This window comes from Saccostrea cucullata, unplaced genomic scaffold (genome assembly GCF_032062105.1).
Source record: "Saccostrea cucullata isolate Sc308-1 unplaced genomic scaffold, CSIRO_AGI_Scuc_v1 ctg10954, whole genome shotgun sequence".
In the NCBI taxonomy this organism is placed as follows: domain Eukaryota; kingdom Metazoa; phylum Mollusca; class Bivalvia; order Ostreida; family Ostreidae; genus Saccostrea; species Saccostrea cuccullata.
Genome location: NW_026923625.1, coordinates 1 through 22,185, shown reverse-complemented (window position 1 = coordinate 22,185; position 22,185 = coordinate 1). Strand labels below are relative to the sequence as shown.

Below are 22,185 nucleotides of genomic sequence, written 5' to 3'. Positions count from 1 at the left end.
ACACAACTTTTGTTATATATTTCTTACCAAAATATTCTCGGTTCAAAAGTTATTGCACAAAAAGTAGCAAAAATTCAAGAAAAAAAATTACTAAAATTTGCCGTTTTATAGCTTCCAAACTTTAGGAAATCAGCTTATAATTTTATCGTTCTGCACATCTACAATGTATTGGCTACAAGTTCTCCAACTTTCGTGTAAATATCTTACGTCGTTCTTGAGATTTTTAGTGGAAACGAGACATCAAAATTTTCAATTAAAGGGCAATAACTCACAATTAAAGGCATGCATCAAAAAATTGAAAACAGGAGTAAATAGGTTTAATTACAAGGTATCTAACCTGAAAGTTTCATAAAAATCAGTCCAAAGGTCTTTGAGAAATCGCCTGTCAAAAATCGAGCGGGAAAAAAAAATATAATAATAATAAGAAACAGTAGAATAACAGTAGGGTCTTCCGAAGGAAGCGGAAGACCCTAATAATAATCTTGACCAACAGAATCAGTAGAAGGTCTTCCGTTGGAAACGGAAACCTTAATTAACATTTACTAACTATTAGTGCATGTATTACAAATTTATATGTGTGTTTTCTACATTGTGCAGAAATGCTTTAATTTAGGATAATTCAGGAGAATTAAGAGTTTCGGGTGAGGGAAGCGTAATGGCCTGGGGTAGAATTTAATTTATTAGTTTATTTTTTTATGATTTAATAGTGTCAACATTTATTGGGAATATTATCTGGGTGGATTTTATTATGCATTAACTACTCTACTACATTTCAGTCCTTTGATTATTTACTCAACGTGGTATTGTCTTTTTATAGCACGTTTGGCATACTTGTTGTTTGGATTTATACAGGAATTCCTACATTTTATGAATTCATGTGCATACCTTCAGAATCTTTGCATGTTGCTGTATTTTACTTGATTATTTTTGAGTCAAATAAGCGCTTGACAATAGCCACAATTGCACACGATTGTTGGAGTCATGGAAGTTGTTTACAACCCGCCGACATCTTATTTGTATTAGCCAGAGTTTCGTATTTTAGCAAGTTGTATTTTGTTATGCAATTCGATGTTATAATTGCTTGTGAATATCCACAAAATTAATGTTTGAATATGTTTTACTAAGATTTATCAAGGGTTTTTACGTTAAACGGGATTTAATGGTAGTTACATATTTTTACTTTGACAAAGCTATGTGAATATCGTCTGCTTATACGATTGCAGTTTTCTATCATGAAATACGCGTTTAATTCACATGGATTGTTTACTTACTTATTATAGACACATCTTTTGTAATCCATATATATTTTTTTAATGATTTAATTGTGTCAAAATTTATTGGGAATATTATCTGGGTAGATTTTATTATGCATTAACTAAACTACGACATTTCAGTCCTTTGATTATTTACTCAACGTGGTATTGTCTATTTTTAGCACATTTGACATACTTGTTGTTTGGACTTATACAGGAAATCCTACATTTTATGAATTCATGTGCATACCTTCAGAATCTTTGCATGTTGCTGTATTTTACTTGATTATTTTTGAGTCAAATAAGCGCTTGATAATAGCCACAATTGCACACGATTGTTGGAGTCATGGAAGTTGTTTACAACCCGCCGACATCTTATTTGTATTAGCCAGAGTTTCGTATTTTAGCAAGTTGTATTTTGTTATGCAATTCGATGTTATAATTGCTTGTGAATATCCACAAAATTAATGTTTGAATATGTTTTACTAAGATTTATCAAGGGTTTTTACGTTAAACGGGATTTAATGGTAGTTACATATTTTTACTTTGACAAAGCTATGTGAATATCGTCTGCTTATACGATTGCAGTTTTCTATCATGAAATACGCGTTTAATTCACATGGATTGTTTACTTACTTATTATAGACACATCTTTTGTAATCCATATATATTTATTGGTTATTTTGTCTTTTCTCATTTTAATTCCGTTTTGTAGTTATTATCCTCATTGTACGACAGCCTTGTTTGACACTGTTTGACAGATCTCTGTTTGTACGGTACCGTACAGTGCCGTGATTGGTGGAACGTCGCCGTACAGCTTTTTCATTGGTTAATTCGTGTCACCTGACTACTTCCGAAGGTTATAAATACAAGTGCCTCGCCAGTCTATATGGCAGATAGAGTTGCAGAAGCAACATCGCAGGAGTAGCCTAATCCTAGGTGAGACAACTGTAAATTATCTCCCAACACACTGGACACCTGATGTTAGATTCTATCAGAGCTTTCTAATGCCAAATCAACTTTCTTACTATTTTTTACCATTAAAGTACGGTTGACATTAAGGATCAAAAACGAATATTAATTATCTATATGTATCTAATATAGATGTTTGTTTATTATTGTTATTTCCTGTTGAATGATCAATTAATAAACCAATTATTAAACTGATACCAAGCCTTGTCCTTACTGAGAAGTTGCATTACTGAAAAATATGAAACAAGTAATAAGGAGTGACCTTGAGAAGTGTTGTGTGTTATTATTTTGTATAGCCCCCATTCCAGGATGGCCATCCGTGGGGAGCTTACAATATAATGGCAATGTCCATGTTTTGCTATGGGAAACCTAAAATACGTGTCGAATGAAAAAGTAAAATAGGATGTGCACAATGGCAATATGTAATCAAGATTCTGTGAAAGTTTCATTAAATTTCACTCAGTAGTATAAGTGGAGTTGCGGTTAAGAGATAAAGCGTAACAGACGGACGGACGGACGGCTGTACAGACGGACGGAAATCCCGATTACTAATCAATACTTTTCAAGCGGGGGTATAACAATCGGCCTTAAACTCCATATTCACATGTGCATCAGGTGTAAATTGATTTATTTTTTTAAATAATTACTTGGTTTTACTTCAATATTTATCAGGATTGTAGCAAATTCAAAAGATCGTAATTATTCTTAATTATTTCATATTTACTTCAGTTTTTTTTTGATAAAAGTGATTGTATTTTTGTTTTATTTTTTATTAAGTGTGTTTGAAAATTTTATCACGTCTTTCCTGTTTTGAGTCCTGTTCACATATCCGTTTTGTTTAAATATAGTGATAATGAACGGTATTCAAGTCCAATACAGCAATACGGAAGCAGATCAAACACGGACCTCCAAAAACATCGAATGCCATGGAGGAATGAACATCCCCTGCCGACCAGTCACATCCTCTGTCATGATCGGGAAATAACGGGAAAATTTGTGGACAATTAAGTAAATAACGTCTTAACAATAAGTGTGAAAAACGTCGGTTAGCATTTGATGATTGCTGACAAGGTCGTTGTATCGATCATAGAACTTACAAAATGATGTCTTTAAACGAGACTGCTGTGAAGTTTTGTATTTACATGCAGCATGTATATAAACTTCATATTTTCTATATAATTACGTATAATAACAACAACGACGTTATAGAGGAACGTTTAGATGTAAAACACAAAATATATTATTTCTTATAATAATCTAATAATCTACCTCTTAATTGTCCAATTAAGTGAATAACTATAATATCATCCATTATTTCATTAATTTAATTAACATATATATATGTACTGTTATTAGTACAAGCTCCATTTCATTTTATCTTTTGTCCTTTTTTATTCATGAGAAAATACTTAATCTGTACAGGCACGAGTACAATGCATAAAGTTTGTTTTATACAATGTCTTGTGTTCCTCATTCTACAAAATGTACTTTTTGGTCTCTCTCTTCTGGTTGTTAATAATACAGTAACTGATGTTTCCTCTTTAAATTCCACCCCGAGGAAGGAGTCCGGAATTCTGCGAGACATTTTGAATCAAATCAAGAGAGTATGGTGAGATTCTCCATGGTTCAGAAATGCAAGAGTTTACAATGGACGTCATAGAAATGAAGAAAAATAACGATTTTTTGATGAGAAAACTTGAAGTTTTGACAGAGGAACAAATTACTTCAAAGGAGAAAATGTGTGAATTAAGAAAAGAAAATGAAAATATGAAATACCAGATAAGTGCCCTATAGAATGATGTGAATGACGTGAACATTTCCTTAGAGAAAGTGAGTATTATTTGTGGGACTTATGGGAAAGAAATAAATGAACTACGTCGAATATGTCAGAACCAGCGTTAAAACGTTACAGATGTCAGAGAAAATATGGCCGAAAAGCAGGAGATGGATCAACAAAGAGCAGCGTTGAAGATGATGGAAGATGAACTCCAAACTTTGTTCCTTACAGTAAACTCAACAATACATGGCACTGTTAGAGACTCAGGCCATCCATTGGCTATGGTGTCGGCCAATGTTTGCATCTCTGAATCTTTAGCAGTCATGTCCTTAATTTCTTGAATTCTGACATCTGGTACGTCGTTTTCTTGTAACGTCGAGACAGATAGAATCCTGTGACGTTCATCTACACTTCCTTCTGTTGTCATGAGAAAAGCTCGGCTTAGCGTATCCGCTATAACCAGGTTTACTCCTTTCTCAAATACAAATTCTACATCATATCTGAAGTAACGCATCATAATGTCTTGCAGTCTTTTAGGTGCTTATCCTAATGGTTTGCACAATATAGCAGATAATGGTTTGTGATCATTATGGATAAAAACTTTCCTTCCATAAGTGTACTGATCAAAGCGTTCAAGTCCATAGAGAACTGATAAAGCTTCCTTTTCTATCTGAGCCCATTTTCTCTCTGCTTGTGTAAGAGCTCTTGATGCGTACTCGACCGGCTTTCCATCTTGGAGTAGTAAGGCACCAATTCCTTCTTTGCTGCTGTCAACTTGTAGTGTGACATCCTTTGAAGGATCAATAAGCCAGAACTGGAGTTTCTGTCAACTTATGCTTCAAAGTCTGAAATGCTGACTCACATTTGTTGTCCCAGTTCCATTTTTGGTCTTTACGGGTAAGTAGTCGTAGCGGTTCCAATACCTTGGACAAGTCTGGTAGGAATTTTGACATGTATTGAACCATTCCACATAAACGTTTGATTCCCGAGACATCAGTCGGTGCTGGCATTTCAAGGATAACTTTCACTTTACTTTCATCAATTTCATCAACCTTAACACCAACCTTAGAAATTTTGTGTCCATGAAATGAAATTTCACGAAGTCCGGATTCTTCCTTATCCTTGTTTAGTGTAATATGTCTCTCTTCACATCTCTGGAAAACTTTCTGCATCTTGAGTTCATTGTCACGTTTTGCTGCTTCTTCACTGTCACCACATCCAGCAATAATAATGTCATCGACAATGCTAAACACACCTTCCAGTCCTGATAATGCTTCGTCTAGCCGTCGCTGGAAGATTTCACAAGACACTTTCAATCCAAAAGGTAAACGAGCCCACCTGTATCTCCCGAATGGTGTTATCAAAGTTGTAAGTTTGCTCGATTCCTCATCATGGCGAACGTGCCAAAATGCTTCTTTAACGTCAAGTTTGCTAAATACCTTAGCATTCGTTAGCTTTGGAAGTACGTCATCTAACACAGGTAATCTGTAGTACTCTCGTATCAAAGCTGTGTTAAGAGGTTGTGGATCTATACAAACTCGCAACTTTCCGTCTGACTTGTGAGCCACGGCCATCTGACTAACCCACAATGTTGGTTCTGTAATTGGTATCAAGACACCTCGATCAACAAAGTCTGTCAATTTCCTGCTTAACTGAGTCCTGGATAGCAATCGGTATTTTCCTGCATGGAAGTACTTTGGGTTGAATGCTGGGGTCAACTTTCAGAGTTGCTATGCCCAAGTCACCAAGAGGCTGTTCTAATCCAACTTTAGATATGAACTTCTCATTGTTCACGGTCACAAGTCCCATGTCTTGAATTGCATCCTTGCCAAGTAGACAGGTAAGATTGTTTTGCACTACTACACATCTAAGTTTCTGGACGACATTGGAACGCATATTGATTACATCAAGATCAGCTTCACCAAGGGGTTTCATATGAGTGTTGATCCACATGTTAAGACGAATGTTTGACGGACGACACTGTTCCTTCTTCACATATTTCTGACAAATGGTATTTACGTCAGCTGCACTGTCCAACTGAAAACGTACGTCACAATCATTTACGTTCATTATCGCAGTGATATCTTTGCTCTGTTTGTCTTTGATTTTCAACGCGAGGAGCCAACTGTCTTCTAACTCTGGACTGTCTTCACTATCTTCACCCACGGCATGTATTTTCTTACATTTGGACTTAAAATGATTTCTCCCGTTGCACTTGTCACATCTTTTGCCCCATGCTAAACAATTTGATTTGCAGTGATCATGTTTATAACCACAGAAATCACACTTTTTCTTCTCCTTGCTCGAAGGCTGTAAATCACTTTTCTATTTGTGTGTCACTTTCTGCTTTGTGAAGTTTTTCTGTCGTTTGTTTGTGGATAGTTTATTCACTTTGTTAGATGAAGTGATGTTTTCTCGCAGCTCTTTCACATGTATATTTGACTGTTTAAAAGCCCTACATATCTGAATTGCTCTGTTCAAAGTCAATTTGTCTTCTCGTAACAGTAGTTCTTGTAGCTTACCAGTAGCTGTAAATACAATCTTGTCACGCATCATCCTCTCCTGTTCCTGGAAATTACACGATGCTGCACTCGTTCTTAATTCTGTAAGAAATTTGTCAAAGGTGTAGTGTCCCATACAGAGTTAATATCGGATTTAACCACATGTACTGATGTATCACAAACTAATCAGCCATTCTTTTATTTATAACATCAACTTCCGGTTGATTACAAGGGAGACAAATCACAATTAAATAAATGAGAGTTATCTTTCTTAGAACATAAAATATAATTATAGTATAATCAATCATACATTACAATCCTCCCCTTTTTCATTAGACAAATAGCAATTATTTCAAATAAATTGTAAATGAACAAATCTAATTAGCATTTAACTTAAACACAGTTTATGAATCATTACCGTTTTATAAATCATTGAAAATTTATATTTGAACAAAGGTTACACAGAACATGTTATTTCATTACATAGTCCTTGAATTTCACCGGCAAAGAGCGTTGACGAACTGGTCGGCTTAATTGCAGTGAACTTGTCGTCGGATCTTGAACATTGCTGTCGGATTCCTCTGCTGATGAGTTTCCTGATGACGCTTCCTGGACATCATCTGAAATCGCACTTTTATCGCTCGCAATTTGATTAGAAACTGAATTTCCTGAACACAAATCTTCATTTCCATTGGAATTTTCACTTAACACATTTTCATTCACATTTTCACTTGACACTTTCACAGATTCCTTGAAATTCACAAACTTTTTCAAATGAGACACATTTCTTTTGTAATGAACTCCTTCCTGGGATTCTAACACAACACTATTTCCATTTTTCTCGACAACTTTCAATGGATCACTATGAAATGTCGTAGATAACTTGTTTTCCTTGTTCTTCTTCATCAAAGCAAGATCACCAGGTTTTATGTCGCTAAGTGTAGCTCCTCTCTTAGCATCAGAATAAATCTTCCCTTTTGCCTTCTTCTCTGCATTTCTATCTCTAACTCTGTAATTTGTCTCACGATATGTGTAGATATCTGGTAGTTTTGTACGAATAACTCGACAGAACAACAACTCAGCCGGACTCACTCCTGTTGTGGTATGTGGTGATGAGCGATACATCAGCAAATAAGTCTGAAGTTCCGATTTCCAGTCTTTCTTTTCTGCTTGTGCAATCTTCAGTCTCTTCAATATTGATCTGTTCTGACGTTCAATTTCTCCGTGGCCTGTGGCCACAATGGGGTGGTCTTCCTAGAGACTATTCCATTTATTTCACAGTATGTTTTGAAATATTCACTGACGAATTGTGGTCCGTTGTCTGTTGTAATAGAAACAGGTAATCCATGTGTACTGAAAATCTTTGTCAACACTTCGACCATTTTCTCCGCTGTTGTAGATCTCATCACAGCCAGATCAATCCATCGGGAATAATAATCAACGATAGTAAAAATGTAGTCTCCGGATGGTAACGATCCTAGGAAATCAGCTGCTAAATGTTCCCATGGTCGTGATGGTAGTTCTGTTCTGTGCATAGGTTCCACTTTTTCAGGTTGTGATTCAAGCTGACATCCATAACAAGCTTTGTTCCACTGTTCAATGTCTTGGTCCATTTTAGGCCACCAAACCTTGGATCGCAATCGCTGCTTCATGATAACAATTCCAGGATGTCCCTCATGACCTAGTGCCAGTACTTGGTCGCGTAATGACTTAGGTATGACAATCCATGTCCCTCGTAGTATCAGATGTCCCACAGTACACAATTCTGATTTTACTGTCAAATAGTCTTTGTTTTGTAACTGATACATGTACCATTTCCCTGTTATCAAGCATTCTCTCAATTTCTTGAGATCCTCATCCTCCAATAATGCTCTCTCAAGCTCAGATACGGTCATTGCGATTGGAACAGCTTCCTCAATCACAAAGCGTAAGTATTCCTCAGTATCACTTGTCTTCGGATTTGGTGTATCTGTTGACAACATCCTTGACAATGAATCAGCTATATTTGATTTACCCGGAATATGACGAACTATGTAACTGTAGTTCTGCATCCTTAACTACCATCTTTCTACTCGTGCACATGGTTTCCATTTGGGCGAGAAAATAAATTCAAGTGGCTTATCATCTGTCAGCAGCTCAAAAGTCTTCCCCATCAGGTACATGTGAAACCGCTCACACGCCCACACTAAGCTGAGTGCTTCCTTCTCGGTTTGTGCGTAGGAGATAATCTTAGGTTTCCCTTGTTGTTCCTGGACTAAAACAGCGCCGAAGCCGACTGGACTTGCATCTGTAATAACTTGTGTTTTGGATTTCACATCAAAGTAGGCTAAAGTTGACACATTAGCTAAACAGTCTCTAAGTTTGTCAAATGCTTCATTTCGCTCACGTTCCCATGCAAATGACTGGTCTTTACGCAAAAGTCTGTTTAAGGGTTCTGCTATAGTGGACAAGTTTGGTATGAATCTGCCTGCGAAATTGACTAGTCTCAAGAAGCTGCGCACCTCAGATACTGACTGTGGTGTCCTGGCACTCCTAATAGCCTGAACTTTGCTGTCTGCAATTCCGATACCATGTTCAGAGAGTACGTATCCCATGAAATCGATCTTCTCCATATTGAATTGACACTTCTCAATGTTCAAAGTCATTCCGGAGTCTTCTAAACGTTTCAACACTGACTCTAGGTTACGTCTATGCTCTTGTTCTGTTGATCCATGGACCACAACATCATCATATATTGCGTTCACACCAGGTAAGTCTCCTAATGTCTGTTGAATGATTTCGTTATACATTTCAGGAGCACAGCTCACTCCAAACAATAAACGTTTGTATCGATAAAGTCCTCTTGGTGTCATAAAGGTAGTTATTTCTCTAGAGTCTGGGGTAAGCTCTTACTGATGATAGGCCCACTTGATATCTAGTTTACTGTAAACTTTGCTCTGATTCAAGTCCTGCAAGATTTCGTCGACTGTAGGAATTTGGTATCTCTCACGAACGACTGCCTCGTTAGCTCTATGCATGTCGACACATATGCGAATATCTGAATTCTTCTTTGGAACAACCACAATAGGTGATACCCACTCACTTGGCCCTTTGACTCTCTCGATAACATCCATCTTCTCAAGTTCATCCAGTTTCTGGTCTAGCTTACTGCGTAAATGGTACGGTACTCTACGAACGGACTGACTTACAGGATGTACGGACTCATCAATTGAATTTTAAGTTGGAAGTCTCTCAGTTTTCCAAGTCCTGTGAACACTTTTGGAAATTTCCCTAGTATCTCTGTTTTAATATCCGTGCTATTCACAGTGTGCACTGGTGCAACAGAACTTGTCTCTTGAATCTGTAGCACTCCAAGCTGGGTAGAAGTATCATAGCCTAGGAGAGCTTGTCCACTTTCTTCTACAACAAAGCACTCGGTTGACACACCCCGGTCTCGCGTACACACATCAGCAACGAAACTTCCTGCGACGGTCAGTGGTTTGTTACTACCATAGGGATACAGTTTCTTTGTCGATGCTTTCGCCTGTCTGTGACATTTCACTTTTTGTTCCTTGAGTTGTTCCCGTAAGTGTCTGTCAATAACATTCACTGAAGTCCTGAGTCGATGATCACTTTTGTATCAATACCGCCAATACTAACACTAAGTCATTCTTTGAACGATCCTTTTCCGAATAGTAAACACATAAGTTCTCTCAGACTCCTCACCTTGTTCTATTTCTGAAGTTTCAATATTAAGGACTGCTGCCCTCCTGGTTTTGTCCCACTTTGTCTTTGACTTGGTCTTGCAGCATGCTTCATAATGTCCTTACATGTGACATTTCCGACACTTCTGTCCTCGTGGTGGACATTTCGGATCCGTACGAATGTGACCATATTTACCACAAGCGAAACACTTTTTGTCTTGTTTATCCTGCTGTTTAAAGTCATGTTAATGTTTGTATCTACTCACTTTGTTAACTGTTTCTTGTTCTGGTTTGTGTTCCATAGTCACTGCTCTTTTGTCAGGTGCTTCCAAACTCTGTGCTATTTCTCTCAGTTGTTTCAGTGTCACATTATTTTTCTCTAACAGTTTCCTTCTCAGTCTTTGAGAGTAACACTTCTCAATCACTTGATCACGTATACTTTCATCAATATTGGTAAAGTTACAATAAACCGCTTTCTGTCTCAGTCTAGTGATAAATTGTTCAACAGTTTCTGTTGCCGTTTGCGCCATAGCACGAAATTGTGATCTTTCAAACGTGTGATTTACCTGAGGAGTAAAATGTTTATTCAATGTCGCTAACGCCACACCATACACGTTTTCTCCATCACCCGGTTCGGGAACTTCTAGCGTGTAGAAAATATCCTGTACGTCCATCCCTGCCTCATGTAACATTAAAGCTTTCTTTTGCGCCGGGGCTTCTATTCCCTTTCCGCTTGAAAAGACCTCAAATGCACGTGCCCACCGTGTCTAACGGATTCCTACCGAATTCACATCTCCATGTGTCAAACTTATCAATCCTACTCACATTTGTCAAAATAGGTTTCGCATCTGCCATTGCTCGGCTCTGGTTTATCCTCTGGTTTATCCTCTTCGCCAGATGTAGTGTCCCATACAGAGTTAATATCGGATTTAACCACATGTACTGATGTAACACAAACTAATCAGCCATTACTTTTATTTATAATATCAACTTCCGGTTGAGTACAAGGGAGACAAATCACAATTAAACAAATGAGAGTTATCTTTCTTAGAACATAAAATATGAGTACAGTATAATCAATCATACACTACAAAAGGGTTCCTGATAGGGTTAGGGTAACTTCCAGAATCTGTGAGACTCTAACACTTCGATTACAATAGGCCTGTAGCTTCTCATATAACTTAGCAGGGTCATTCTTATGAGATTCGTCTTCCCTATGAAACTGGTCATATATCTCGACTACGTGAGGTCCACCACAACTCAAAATAATTGCTACCTGTACCTCTTTACTTTTGTCGATTCCTCCTGACGCAGACATGTAAACTTCAACTTGTCTTTTCCACTTTTTGTAGTTCTCGGATACATTTCCAGAGGATAAATCAAGTTGAGGAGGTAATCTGAACGGACAATTGTACACCTGCACAGGTCCTGCAGCTTGTTCTTGTTCACCCATTCCGAATAAAATTTCAGGCTACTGAGAATCGAATCTGAATCCAATATGGCGGTTGTGTACAGAGCACGTGTTGAAAAATAAATTCAAAGTTTGTCACTATAAACTTACAATGGTTCACGGAGCATCGCTTTCAGGGACGACCGGTAACGCTAACAACAAGTCTGCACCGCTGCCACCATGTTGATATGCCTATCAGGGCTAATCATTGATGAAACATGATTTCTTAAATGAACACGTTTATTCAAATATGGCGTCTGAACATAACAACAAAATTACAAGCATCTTGAGCCCGATCATAATACATCAACACCAGAGACGCTAGCGTTGTCTCTTTCTCTCTATTTCATTCTCGCTCTTTTTTTTCATATATATCTTTTTCCCAACTCTAACACATTCTCTCTTATAAATACCATCTTCGCTAGCCAAGGGTTTCCTGTCGAAATCTACCCTACAACGTTGTAGAGATTTCGGATCGGATCGGAAACCCTAGGCTAGCGAAGATGATAAATACACAACCGAAGACACATAATAGCAATGACAAAACTATTTCAAAATTTCTCAGGATTCAGGTTGTATCTGGACGTTTTGGATCGAGAAGCATGCGCGGATCTAGAGGGGAATCAATGGTCGACATTTAAAGAAGACACTGTCGTTGAAAAAGCTCAAAGGAATCTCGATATGGATGGAGATCGCAAAAATGTTGCATTACCCCAAACTTTCGATAATACATGCACATGTACTCGTATCTTGAGAGAATGTGTTCAGAAATATTTTTTTAAGTACAGTGAAGCACTTCTTCCCAACAGAATTTTTCTCCAACTTGTCTTCCGGATTGTCAAATATAAAATAATCAAATTAATAAAATTTTGATTCTACATTTTTAAAATACAGTTACATGTTTTTATAAAATAAAGATTCTGAAACTTTGAGTGATGAAAAATCACATTAAAGGACAGATGATACAAAAAAATGGATGCCTGGATTGGTATATTTTTTTGGCCTAATTTCATTAAAAATGATACAAATTATAAATTTCTAGAATATAAAGGAATTGTAAACCTTCTGTGATGTTCAAAAGTCTGCCCTTCTGAAACCATCCTTATTAATCTATACAAATATTTTTCAATTTAAATTCCATTTTTGAGCAAATTTGAATAAAAAATTAAAATTCATGCGGTGAAAGTTATTAATTTTATTCATTTAAACATGACCCAAGATGTTATTTTCAAATTCTTTGACAAAAGTTTGTATCATCTGTCTTTAAATCAGACGTACCACACCTATATACAGAGAGTTCATGTATATAGGTGTGATAAAAACATATTATAGATTTGTAACTTTTTCAACCTTTTTCCCAGGGAAAACTTTCATAGAATATTTTTGTTATTTATTTTATAACAGAAAAAGATTTAAAGAGTAAATATGAATTCAATTATGAATAAAATTTATTTGAATTTACCCAATAAACCCAGAGTTCTCTCGTGTTCTCTGTTTAGTAGGACCGACTCGGTCAGTACCCGCCATTTTGTCTTACGTCATTAAAAAGGTTACCATAGCTAACAAAGCACTAGTCTGCAGAAAAGTCTACCCATGGTAAATTTTGTCGGCAAACTTTGGTACTATTGGCATACCAATGGTAAGATTTCTACCAGTGGTAAGTTTTTCAGTCAACGGTACTCTGAAAGCACCCACTATAGAGAGGTTGGTACAGTCAACAATAAAAGCTTGAACAATACAAACTTGGAGGAGAACATACATGGACCTCTAAAACTTCAGGTAGGTATAACATCCCGTAGAAAAATATAAGTTTTAAAAAGCCAAAACAAAAATGGTATGAAACACATAAGAGGGGCGTTCAATAAATAATGTCATCAGCTCGATGACACACAACATAGAAATCTTATGACATTAAGCTTGACTTTCTCTGATTATTGAATCTTTAATAAATTTATAACAGTTTATTTGACCACTTTTAATCGCATAATTTCATTGTGAGAAGCTGGAAAACAAGGGCTACTCGAGACACTGCATTAAAAATGAATGGTTAAGAATCAGTAAACTAGAGTTAAATTAAAGGTATCATTCAAGCTGGTGTAAAACTTGTTAATTTCCCCAAAATCTATTAACTGAAATATGTGAAATTTACAGCAACTTATGTCTGTTTCATACACGCATGAACAGATGGATTTCAATTAACAAAAATTATATAATGGGCATCAAAATTGGGTACCCTCCTTGGCAACAAGTACATACAACAACCAATGTATATTAGCGATAATTAAACAAATTATCAATGATTATGTTTTTTTGACTTTCAGTTACATAGCAAATTTGATAGACATCATTTTGGGGGTAGTCCACACTGTTTTAAAGAAACATTTGATTGTAAAAAAGTTTAATACTCAAAGGTCACCTTATATTTTCAAAAATGAGTGAAAACGAGAGCGTGTAGAAAATCTAAACAATTATGTTTAAAAAATAAAAAAAAAATTGTTCTTATCCACGTTTTTCTGAAATTCAAACAGATCATGAAACTTGAATCCATTTTGAGTTAAACCCTCAAAACAAATTTAGAATAATATGTACTTGACAAAACGGCAAAGGCCTAAGAAGAGCAAAAATTTTCAAGAACACAAAAACAGTTTTATACGCTATTTTCTTAAATATAAGCGGTCTTGTTGTTCAATTTCATATATAGGGACGCAGTTCAGTTTCTGGAGGAGTCTAGGAAGCAAAATATTTGCCAAAACATTGAAAGGTTTATGAGAGGAAGGAAACAATGAGGAATTCACTACATTAAATTTCTTCCTGACAGCGTCCAAACCCACAGGCCGTGAAGAGTAAACGAGTTTTGGGGTAAACAGAAAGGTAATGTTTTGTCACATCAACAATATTCGCCAGATCTTTCAATCTTTGACTTGTTTCATTTCCCAAACTTAGGAAAACACCTTTCAGAAAGAAAAAAATAAGTACAGCAAATCATAGGATCTGCCATTTTCCAGTATACGAAGGGTCATACTCAAAACTGTGTTCTAAAAACAATCAGAAATTGAATAAAAATGTTATGGAAATGTGTTTTAAATAAAAGAGAATATTTTAGTTGAACCATTATGACAAAATCATGGAAAAACGCTTTTTTGGTACTTTCCGAGCCCTGATGACATTATTTATTGAACGCCCCTCGTATATCCTTCTGTATTCATTAATCCAGAGTTGGGAAAAATAGATTACATGATCAGTACTTACTTGTCCCTGCTGACAGAGCAGGTAAGAACATTGTCTTCGTTGGTAAGGTTCATTATATAAAATGTATTTTAGAAGAACTTGCATTTAATTCTACAAGTGGCAATACAACTTATATTCATAGTTCCATTTCTAAGGAAGAAATTCTTCAAATTCATATGTTAGTTTTGAATTTTTTTTATATCCCAAAGAAAGAAAATGAATTTGAACTTCCATATCTGCATTGAATTCCGGAACTTCATAAAAATCCATACAGTAAATGTTCAACCAAACCTCTTTCTTTAGTAATCACTAAAATATTAAGTGCAGTGAAGGAGAAACCCCAAGAGTACTGTACAACAATGCCGGTATATTCAAGAAGTGGTGTAAATCAGATGTGGATAAAATTCTAAGGAACTTTTGGAAAATTTGGATATATTGACGACGTATTATTGCCAATTAACAATGGTAATTTCCATTCTTATGTCGACACGATATATCCTGGTGAGCTTGAAATAAAAGATACCAAAGGTGTCTGACACATCTGTTTCATATTTGGATATTTTACTTGAAAAAGACGTTAATGGTAATCTATCAAGCAAGCTTTATGATAAACGTGATGACCTTCAATCGTCAACTTCCTTTACTTATGCAGCAATGTACCTTCATCACCTGCATACAGAGGTTATATATCTCAGGTTGGCCATCCTTAAAAAATAGTTTGTTTGGAATTGCCGCCTGAAGGACACAGGAGGGAGGGAGAGAATTTATTTTTTTCTTTTGATTGAAGATAAATTTTAAATTTTTGATTAAAATCTCGGTAAACAGTAAATACATTTTCTGACTTTTAAAAAAAGTATCTATCAGCAACAAAAAAACTAATTTTACATAGATCTGACACTATATTTCAGTGTTTTGTATGTTGTATGTGATACATGTAATAGGCAAAAAAAAATTGATTAAATTAAAAAAAAAATCTTCCTACTTTTGGTCAATAAAATTTTTTGAGGAGGGGGCATTTCAATGAGGCGGGAGGCAATTCCAATCAAACTGTAATTTCATTTTGGCCTTGATTCTATACGCAAGAGCTACATATGAACATTTCACAACGAGGTACATCTAAACTATTAATAAACAAGTTGTTGAAAGAGGAATATCAAAAGTCCTCATTTCGTAAGTTCTTTAGTCGATACAATGACCTTGTCAGCAATAAAATTTTTCATTGACTCAAATGCTGAATGTTGTTTTTTATACTAATTGTAAGCCTAGAATGTATACATTGGATTGGCGACGGATTTCCCCATTATATATCCTAATAATTACAGGTACACAGCGGGTGTGACCGGTTGGCAAGGGATGCTCACTCTTCCATGGCACCCGAATCCCACCTATTGTTTTGAAAGTCCGTGTTTTGTTTTATGGACTTGTGATCTTAAATACTATTCGTTATTTCTATATGTTTAACTGTACAAATGCAGGATACCATCATTTACATGTATCTTCTAAAAGATGATCAGCTACTGCTCAAAATGTAAGAGCCACATTTCTTTTTTTACTGTGCTTAGAGAACATGTCATTGGATACTTATGTTCACAAGGTATTGTAGCTTGAACACAACGTTCTACTTTGGATAGCCTTGTTCATAATCCTCTGCAATTTTCAACCACTGAAGTAGATACACAATATCTTGATCTCTTGAATATTCAGCGAAAGAAATCTTCTTCCAAGATAGTCTTGATATCATCCAGGCTTCACAGTCTTTCACTATCTGCTGTGTTTCATACTCTCTTGCTAATGGAAGGATCCTAATCACTTTGTCTTCTGTGAAATGCAATATTAAAGAATAATTAAATCAGAGGTCATAATCAGAGATTACTGAGCTCACCTCAACGAATTTCTTAACGAAAAGCATTGCAATTACTTCGGAATAGACTATCCAAAAAAAATTAGAACTAGTCGCCCATCAAAAAAATGTTATTCACATCCAGCATCTGAAGCAAGTTTGAGAGTGTTCTTCACTTGTTTCATCATCCATGCAAGTCTGGTTAATATAGGCCTTGTTTCTATATGATAATGACTTTTATCTGGTTATCTGAAACATGTATGTTTTAATCTAGCATCTGAAGCACGTCCATTAGTGTGCTTACCTAGATGTATCATCCATGCAAATTTGCTCAGCAAAGGCCATATACCTGCTTTAGAATAAACATGTTCCAAAAACTTTAACCTGTTCACTTATCCGAAAATGTAGGCCAGATCAGCATCCGAAGTAGATCCATATTAGTGTGCATCCTTAGATGTTTTATCCATGCACGTGTGCTCAACAAAGGGATCACAAGTACTTGGAAATGAGACCAACATTAAAAACTAACCTTTTATCCAGAAAATGTAGGTCAGATTCAGCATCCGAAGCAAGTCAGGTAGTGTACATCCTTAGATGTATCATCCGTGCAAGTTTGGTCAGCATAGGTCCGGGCTCACAGTTACATAGAAATGAGACCGAAATGTACCAAAATTTGTTCACTCGACTGTAAGCAAGCCTTGTATTGTGCAACCGTAGATGTATCGTCCATGCGTGTTTAGTCCTCATTGGGCTCATAATTACTTGGAAATGAAACCTGCATCCAAAACATTAACCTGTTTACACATCCGGAAATGTTGGTCAGATTTAACAACTGAAGCAAGCCTGGTAGTATGCATTTTTAGATGTATCATCCATGCAAATTTGGGCAAATAGGGTTCTTAATTTCTTGGAAATGAGACCTGCCTCAAAATCGTTATTCTGTTCACTCTCTGAAAAAATAGGTCAGATCCAGCATCTGAAACATGCCTTAAAGTATGCTTCCTTAGATGTATCGTCCGTGCAAAAACTGCACCAAAAATGTTAACCTGCTCAAACCATTATCCTGGACATTCCTTTGCTGAAATTGCGGCATCTGAAACTTATCTGGTACAATTAAAAAAAAACCTAAAAGCATTCTATATGCATGTCTGATCACTAAAGAAGGAAAACTGCACATGAAAACTTAACCTGAGACGATGTCGTCGAGGGGATCACATAAGTTTTCCCAACCTCGTTGAGGTGAGCTAAAAATGTAGCGGAGTTACCATTTTTGTATTTAACAAATTGATAGGAAAGCTGCCATGAATTTATATATCTTTTGCTCTTTCAAAAAATTACTTTCAAAACGAAGGAAATCATTCCATAGCTTAAAAAATGTTATAGACAAAAATGTCATCTCTTTTGTAAATCTTCTTTTACTAAAAATATTAAGCTTAAAAAATAACTGAAGACTTCTAATTTTGAAAAAAAAAACCATGATATTTGTGTGGCATAAATAAAAAAGAAACTCATAAATAACTTACCGTCCAGTTCTATATATTCCTGGGGAAATATCTTGAGTAGAAACAATGCAAAATCATCGTATTTTTTCTCTGGAAAATGTATCTTCTGTGCTGTTTTCTCTTTAAAATCTGAGGTAAACATCGTTTTAAATACCGGTGAAGCACACATTAGGATGGCTTTAGCAGTGTGGATTTCTTTATCCTCTACTACAAGTGTTATATCAGTAATGCCAGGCTCCTCTGGAAAGAGATCTTTAGCAGCAATTTCCTCGCCCTCCATTTCTACTTTTTAACTCGATCCTTCCAACAGACAGTTATTTCACATGTAGTTGTAACCTTCAATATACTGATAAACAAAGAGTACTGTGTCAACTTATTCAATGACACTTTATTCTCATTCTACTAATTCCAGAGGATCGAGTTTATTCAAAATCACAGAATTGATTAAGAGCTCTTTTAAAATGAAAAAAAAAACAATGAATATTGATCATATCTTGTTTATTGTTTACCCTGTCGCTAAAGACGACCGCGGTTCTATTTAATGATTCACTGTCTACTCTGTTCAGTTAGCTTTAATTACCCCCAGACACAACAGACAACTGTCCCACCCTCGCATTAAAAGTGCAGCCCATTTTCAAATAATCTGACCTTCATGTTCAGAATTCCCCTCTTCCTGAAAAGAACTTTGAACATTAATGTAACGAAACATATGGAGATAAAGAACAGTATTCAAGATCATAAGTCCATTAAACAATACAAAGTAGAAAACACGGTCCTCCAAAACATCAGAGGTTGGATCAAGTGCCATGGAGGAGGGAACATCCCTGCCGACCCACTATGTGCTTCTTATCATGATTGGGAAATAATGGAAAATAATGGGAAAATCCGTCGTCTATTCAGTGTATAAATTGACGACAAAAAAGTTAAAGTCATCGATTTTATATTAGAGCTTGGTTGTTAGATTACCATTAACGTCTTATCTATGTCGACACGATATATTTTGGTGACTTGAGATAAAAAAATACGAAGAGTCTGATACACCTATTTCATAGCTGGATATTTTACTTGAAAAAGACGTTGATGGTAATCTAACAACCAAGCTCTATGATAAACGTGATGATTTTAACTTTTCTATCGTTAAATACCCTTACTTATGCAGCAATGCACCTTCAACACCTGCATGCGGCTTTTATATTTTTCAGTTGTTTCGATACGCAAGAACATGCTCTACATATGAACAATTTCTTAAACGGTAAATTATTGAAAAACAAGTTGATAAAACAAGAATATCAGCAGCTTCGTTTAAAGTCATTATTTCGAGTGTACATTAGTCGATACAATGACCTTGTCAGCAAATACAATTTATCATTTAGTCAAATGCTGACTGATGTTTTTCATTTTAATTATTAGTCCAATATTTGTACACTGAATTGACGAGGGGGTTTTCCGTCATTTCCCGATCATGACTAGGAGACCACGGCGGGTGAGATCGATCGGCAGGGGATGCTCACTCCTCCATGGTACCTGATCCTACCTCTGATCTTTCGGAGGCCCATGTTTGCTCTGCTCCTATTTTGTACTGTTTTATGGACTTTGATATTGAACACCGTTCGTTATCTCCATATCCTTCTTTGTAAATGTTAGAATTGTGTTCGCGATCGAGATAAGCAAAGGTTTGGAAATGGGAAGATTTTCCCAAATTTTGCAATTTTTATTATGATTTCTACTAAAAATATGATTTTAAACTTTGTCTGTTGTATGTTAAATGTTCCTGAAGATTTATCACTGATGTTAAGATAAATGCTTTAATTGTTAACAAATTGTTTAAAAAGACAATCATTGGATTATCTTCACCCTTTTTCAAATAGTCTTGCAAAACTGATTTAATCTCTGTGTAAGACTATTGTCCGGGAAATGTTTATAAACTCAATTTTATATTTACTTATATAAAGTATACATCATGTTCTTTATTACACATAACCACACTAAAATTATGTACTTATATTATGTAATTAACAAACAGAATGTTTTAACGACACTGTCAATTGTCACATTAAGAAAGCAATCTATTATACCATTCATTATGATATCAAGTTAAAAAATACCGAGTACATATAACTGAAACAAGCTTCATTTCATAAAATATCCTTTTGCACGCACGAGGGAATGCTGAATTTGTACACGCACGAGTACAATGCAGAAAGTTTGTTCTATACAATGCCTTGTGTTCCTCATTCTACAAAATGTACTTTGTGGTCTCTCTGTTTGGGTTGTTAATAATACAGTAACTGATGTTTCCTCTTTAAATTCCACCCCGAGGAAGGAGTCCGGAATTCTGCGAGACATATTAAATCAGGAGAGTGTGGTGAGATTCTCCATGGTCCAGAAAATGCAAGAGTTCACAATGGACGTCATAGAAATGAAGAAAAATAACGATGTTTTGATGAGGAAACTTGAAGTTTTGACAGAGGAACAAATTACCTCAAAGGAGAAAATGTCTAAATTAAGAAAAGAAAATGAAAATATGAAATATCAGATAAGAACCCTACAGAATGATGTGAATATCATGAACGTTACCTTAGAGAAAGTGAGTATTATTTGTGGGACTTACGGGAAAGAAATAAATGAACTACGTCGAATATGTGAGAACCAGCATAAAAACGTTACAGATGTCAGAGAAAATATGGCCGAAAAGCAAGAGGTGGATCAACAAAGAGCAGCGTTGAAGATGATGGAAGGAGAACTCAAAAATTTGTCCCTGACAGCAAACTCAACAATACAGGGCTTTGTGAGAGACATAAACGGATCCATTCACGAAAAAGGTAGGCTTTCATAAATACTACTTCCAGTTTTTATGAGTTTGCGGTTGGGAAATGGAATATGGTTGTTTTTATTTCAGTGGCGACGAACAGCAAAAATATTTTAGAGCAGCGTTCCGAACTTGATGCTATCCACTCTGACCTATCAATAGTTCTAAGACAACTGAAGAATCGTGACGGATATAAAGTAAAAAGTAATTTTTTGGATCAAAATGGAACTAATATAGGTAAAGGTGATCCCAGTCTTGAATCTCTCAAGGAAACGGGCAACATACGGGATGTCAGCGCCATTAAAGGTTAAGTATCCTTTCAGTTGATATGGAGTATATAACTATAATGTTTTGTCATTTAATGTTTCTGTTTTAATCCATTTTTCTGTGGTTAAATCAGTTTTCTGTGCATGAATTGATTAATACGTACGTGTGTTTCCTTACATATATACATGTACCAATATACCTTCATCACCTGCACGTGGTTTAATTGGAGACGCGCGTAGAATAGCACCTTTATAATCTGTACAAACGCCTTGGTCATTGTTGATATTTTTCTTGTGAATGATAAACAAACCGTATTTATCATCGAAAGAGTCCATTATTGTATTATATCACATTATAAGGTCACTTATAAGCATCACTAACTTACAGATGGTGTTCGATTGGTTAACGGAGAATCTTGGATGGAGGGCCGTGTTGAAATCTATGAGGATGGAGACTGGGGCACGATATGTGATGAAAACTGGGACACCAGAGACGCTAGTGTTGTTTGTAAAACAATAGGATTCTCTTATGGGTGACGCTTCTCTCTCTCTCAATATCCAATCTCTCTCTCATCCCCTCTACATATTTTTTTTTCTCAATCTAACACATCCTCTTTCATAAATACACAACAAAAGAGATATAAAAGAAAATGACTAAACTATTCTTATTATTTTTTTTCAGTACTCCGGTTGTATATCGACGTGGTGTGAAACCTATTGTAATGGGCAATGTTTCTTGTGATGGCTCGGAGTTGAACATCCGAAGTTGTCCACATAGCTCAGCACAAAAATGTAAAAGCAGGAACGTAGCAGGAGTGGCTTGTACAAACCGTAAGCAAGAAATAATAAAACATATATAAGTACAGCTGTAGAGTACTCCAGAAAGAATCATTTAAATAGTTTG

General features: G+C 35.9%; 3 protein-coding genes across 3 annotated transcripts; 1 reads left to right on the top strand and 2 right to left on the bottom strand.

Annotated features, from left to right (window-relative positions):
- Nucleotides 1–11,003: 11,003 nt before the first annotated feature.
- Nucleotides 11,004–11,639, bottom strand: LOC134264494 (uncharacterized). The gene is made up of 2 exons (XM_062746785.1): nt 11,342–11,639; nt 11,004–11,128 (listed from the first exon to the last, which is right to left on the bottom strand). Exons 1-2 carry the CDS (start codon nt 11,637–11,639, stop codon nt 11,004–11,006), a joined length of 423 nt encoding a protein of 140 aa, XP_062602769.1.
- A 4,843-nt stretch (nt 11,640–16,482) lies between these two features.
- LOC134264493 (kelch-like protein 15) lies at nt 16,483–18,486 on the bottom strand. The gene is made up of 2 exons (XM_062746784.1): nt 18,228–18,486; nt 16,483–16,682 (listed from the first exon to the last, which is right to left on the bottom strand). The coding sequence occupies exons 1-2, from the start codon at nt 18,484–18,486 to the stop codon at nt 16,483–16,485; spliced, it is 459 nt and encodes a 152-aa protein (XP_062602768.1).
- Nucleotides 18,487–20,377: 1,891 nt separating this feature from the next.
- On the top strand, nt 20,378–22,112 carry LOC134264492 (macrophage scavenger receptor types I and II-like; the record flags this gene model as incomplete). The annotated part of the gene is made up of 4 exons (XM_062746783.1): nt 20,378–21,028; nt 21,106–21,321; nt 21,670–21,814; nt 21,964–22,112. Coding segments are annotated over exons 1-4 (1,138 nt in total), but the record flags the coding sequence as incomplete, so codon positions are not given.
- Between the last annotated feature and the right edge of the window lie 73 nt (nt 22,113–22,185).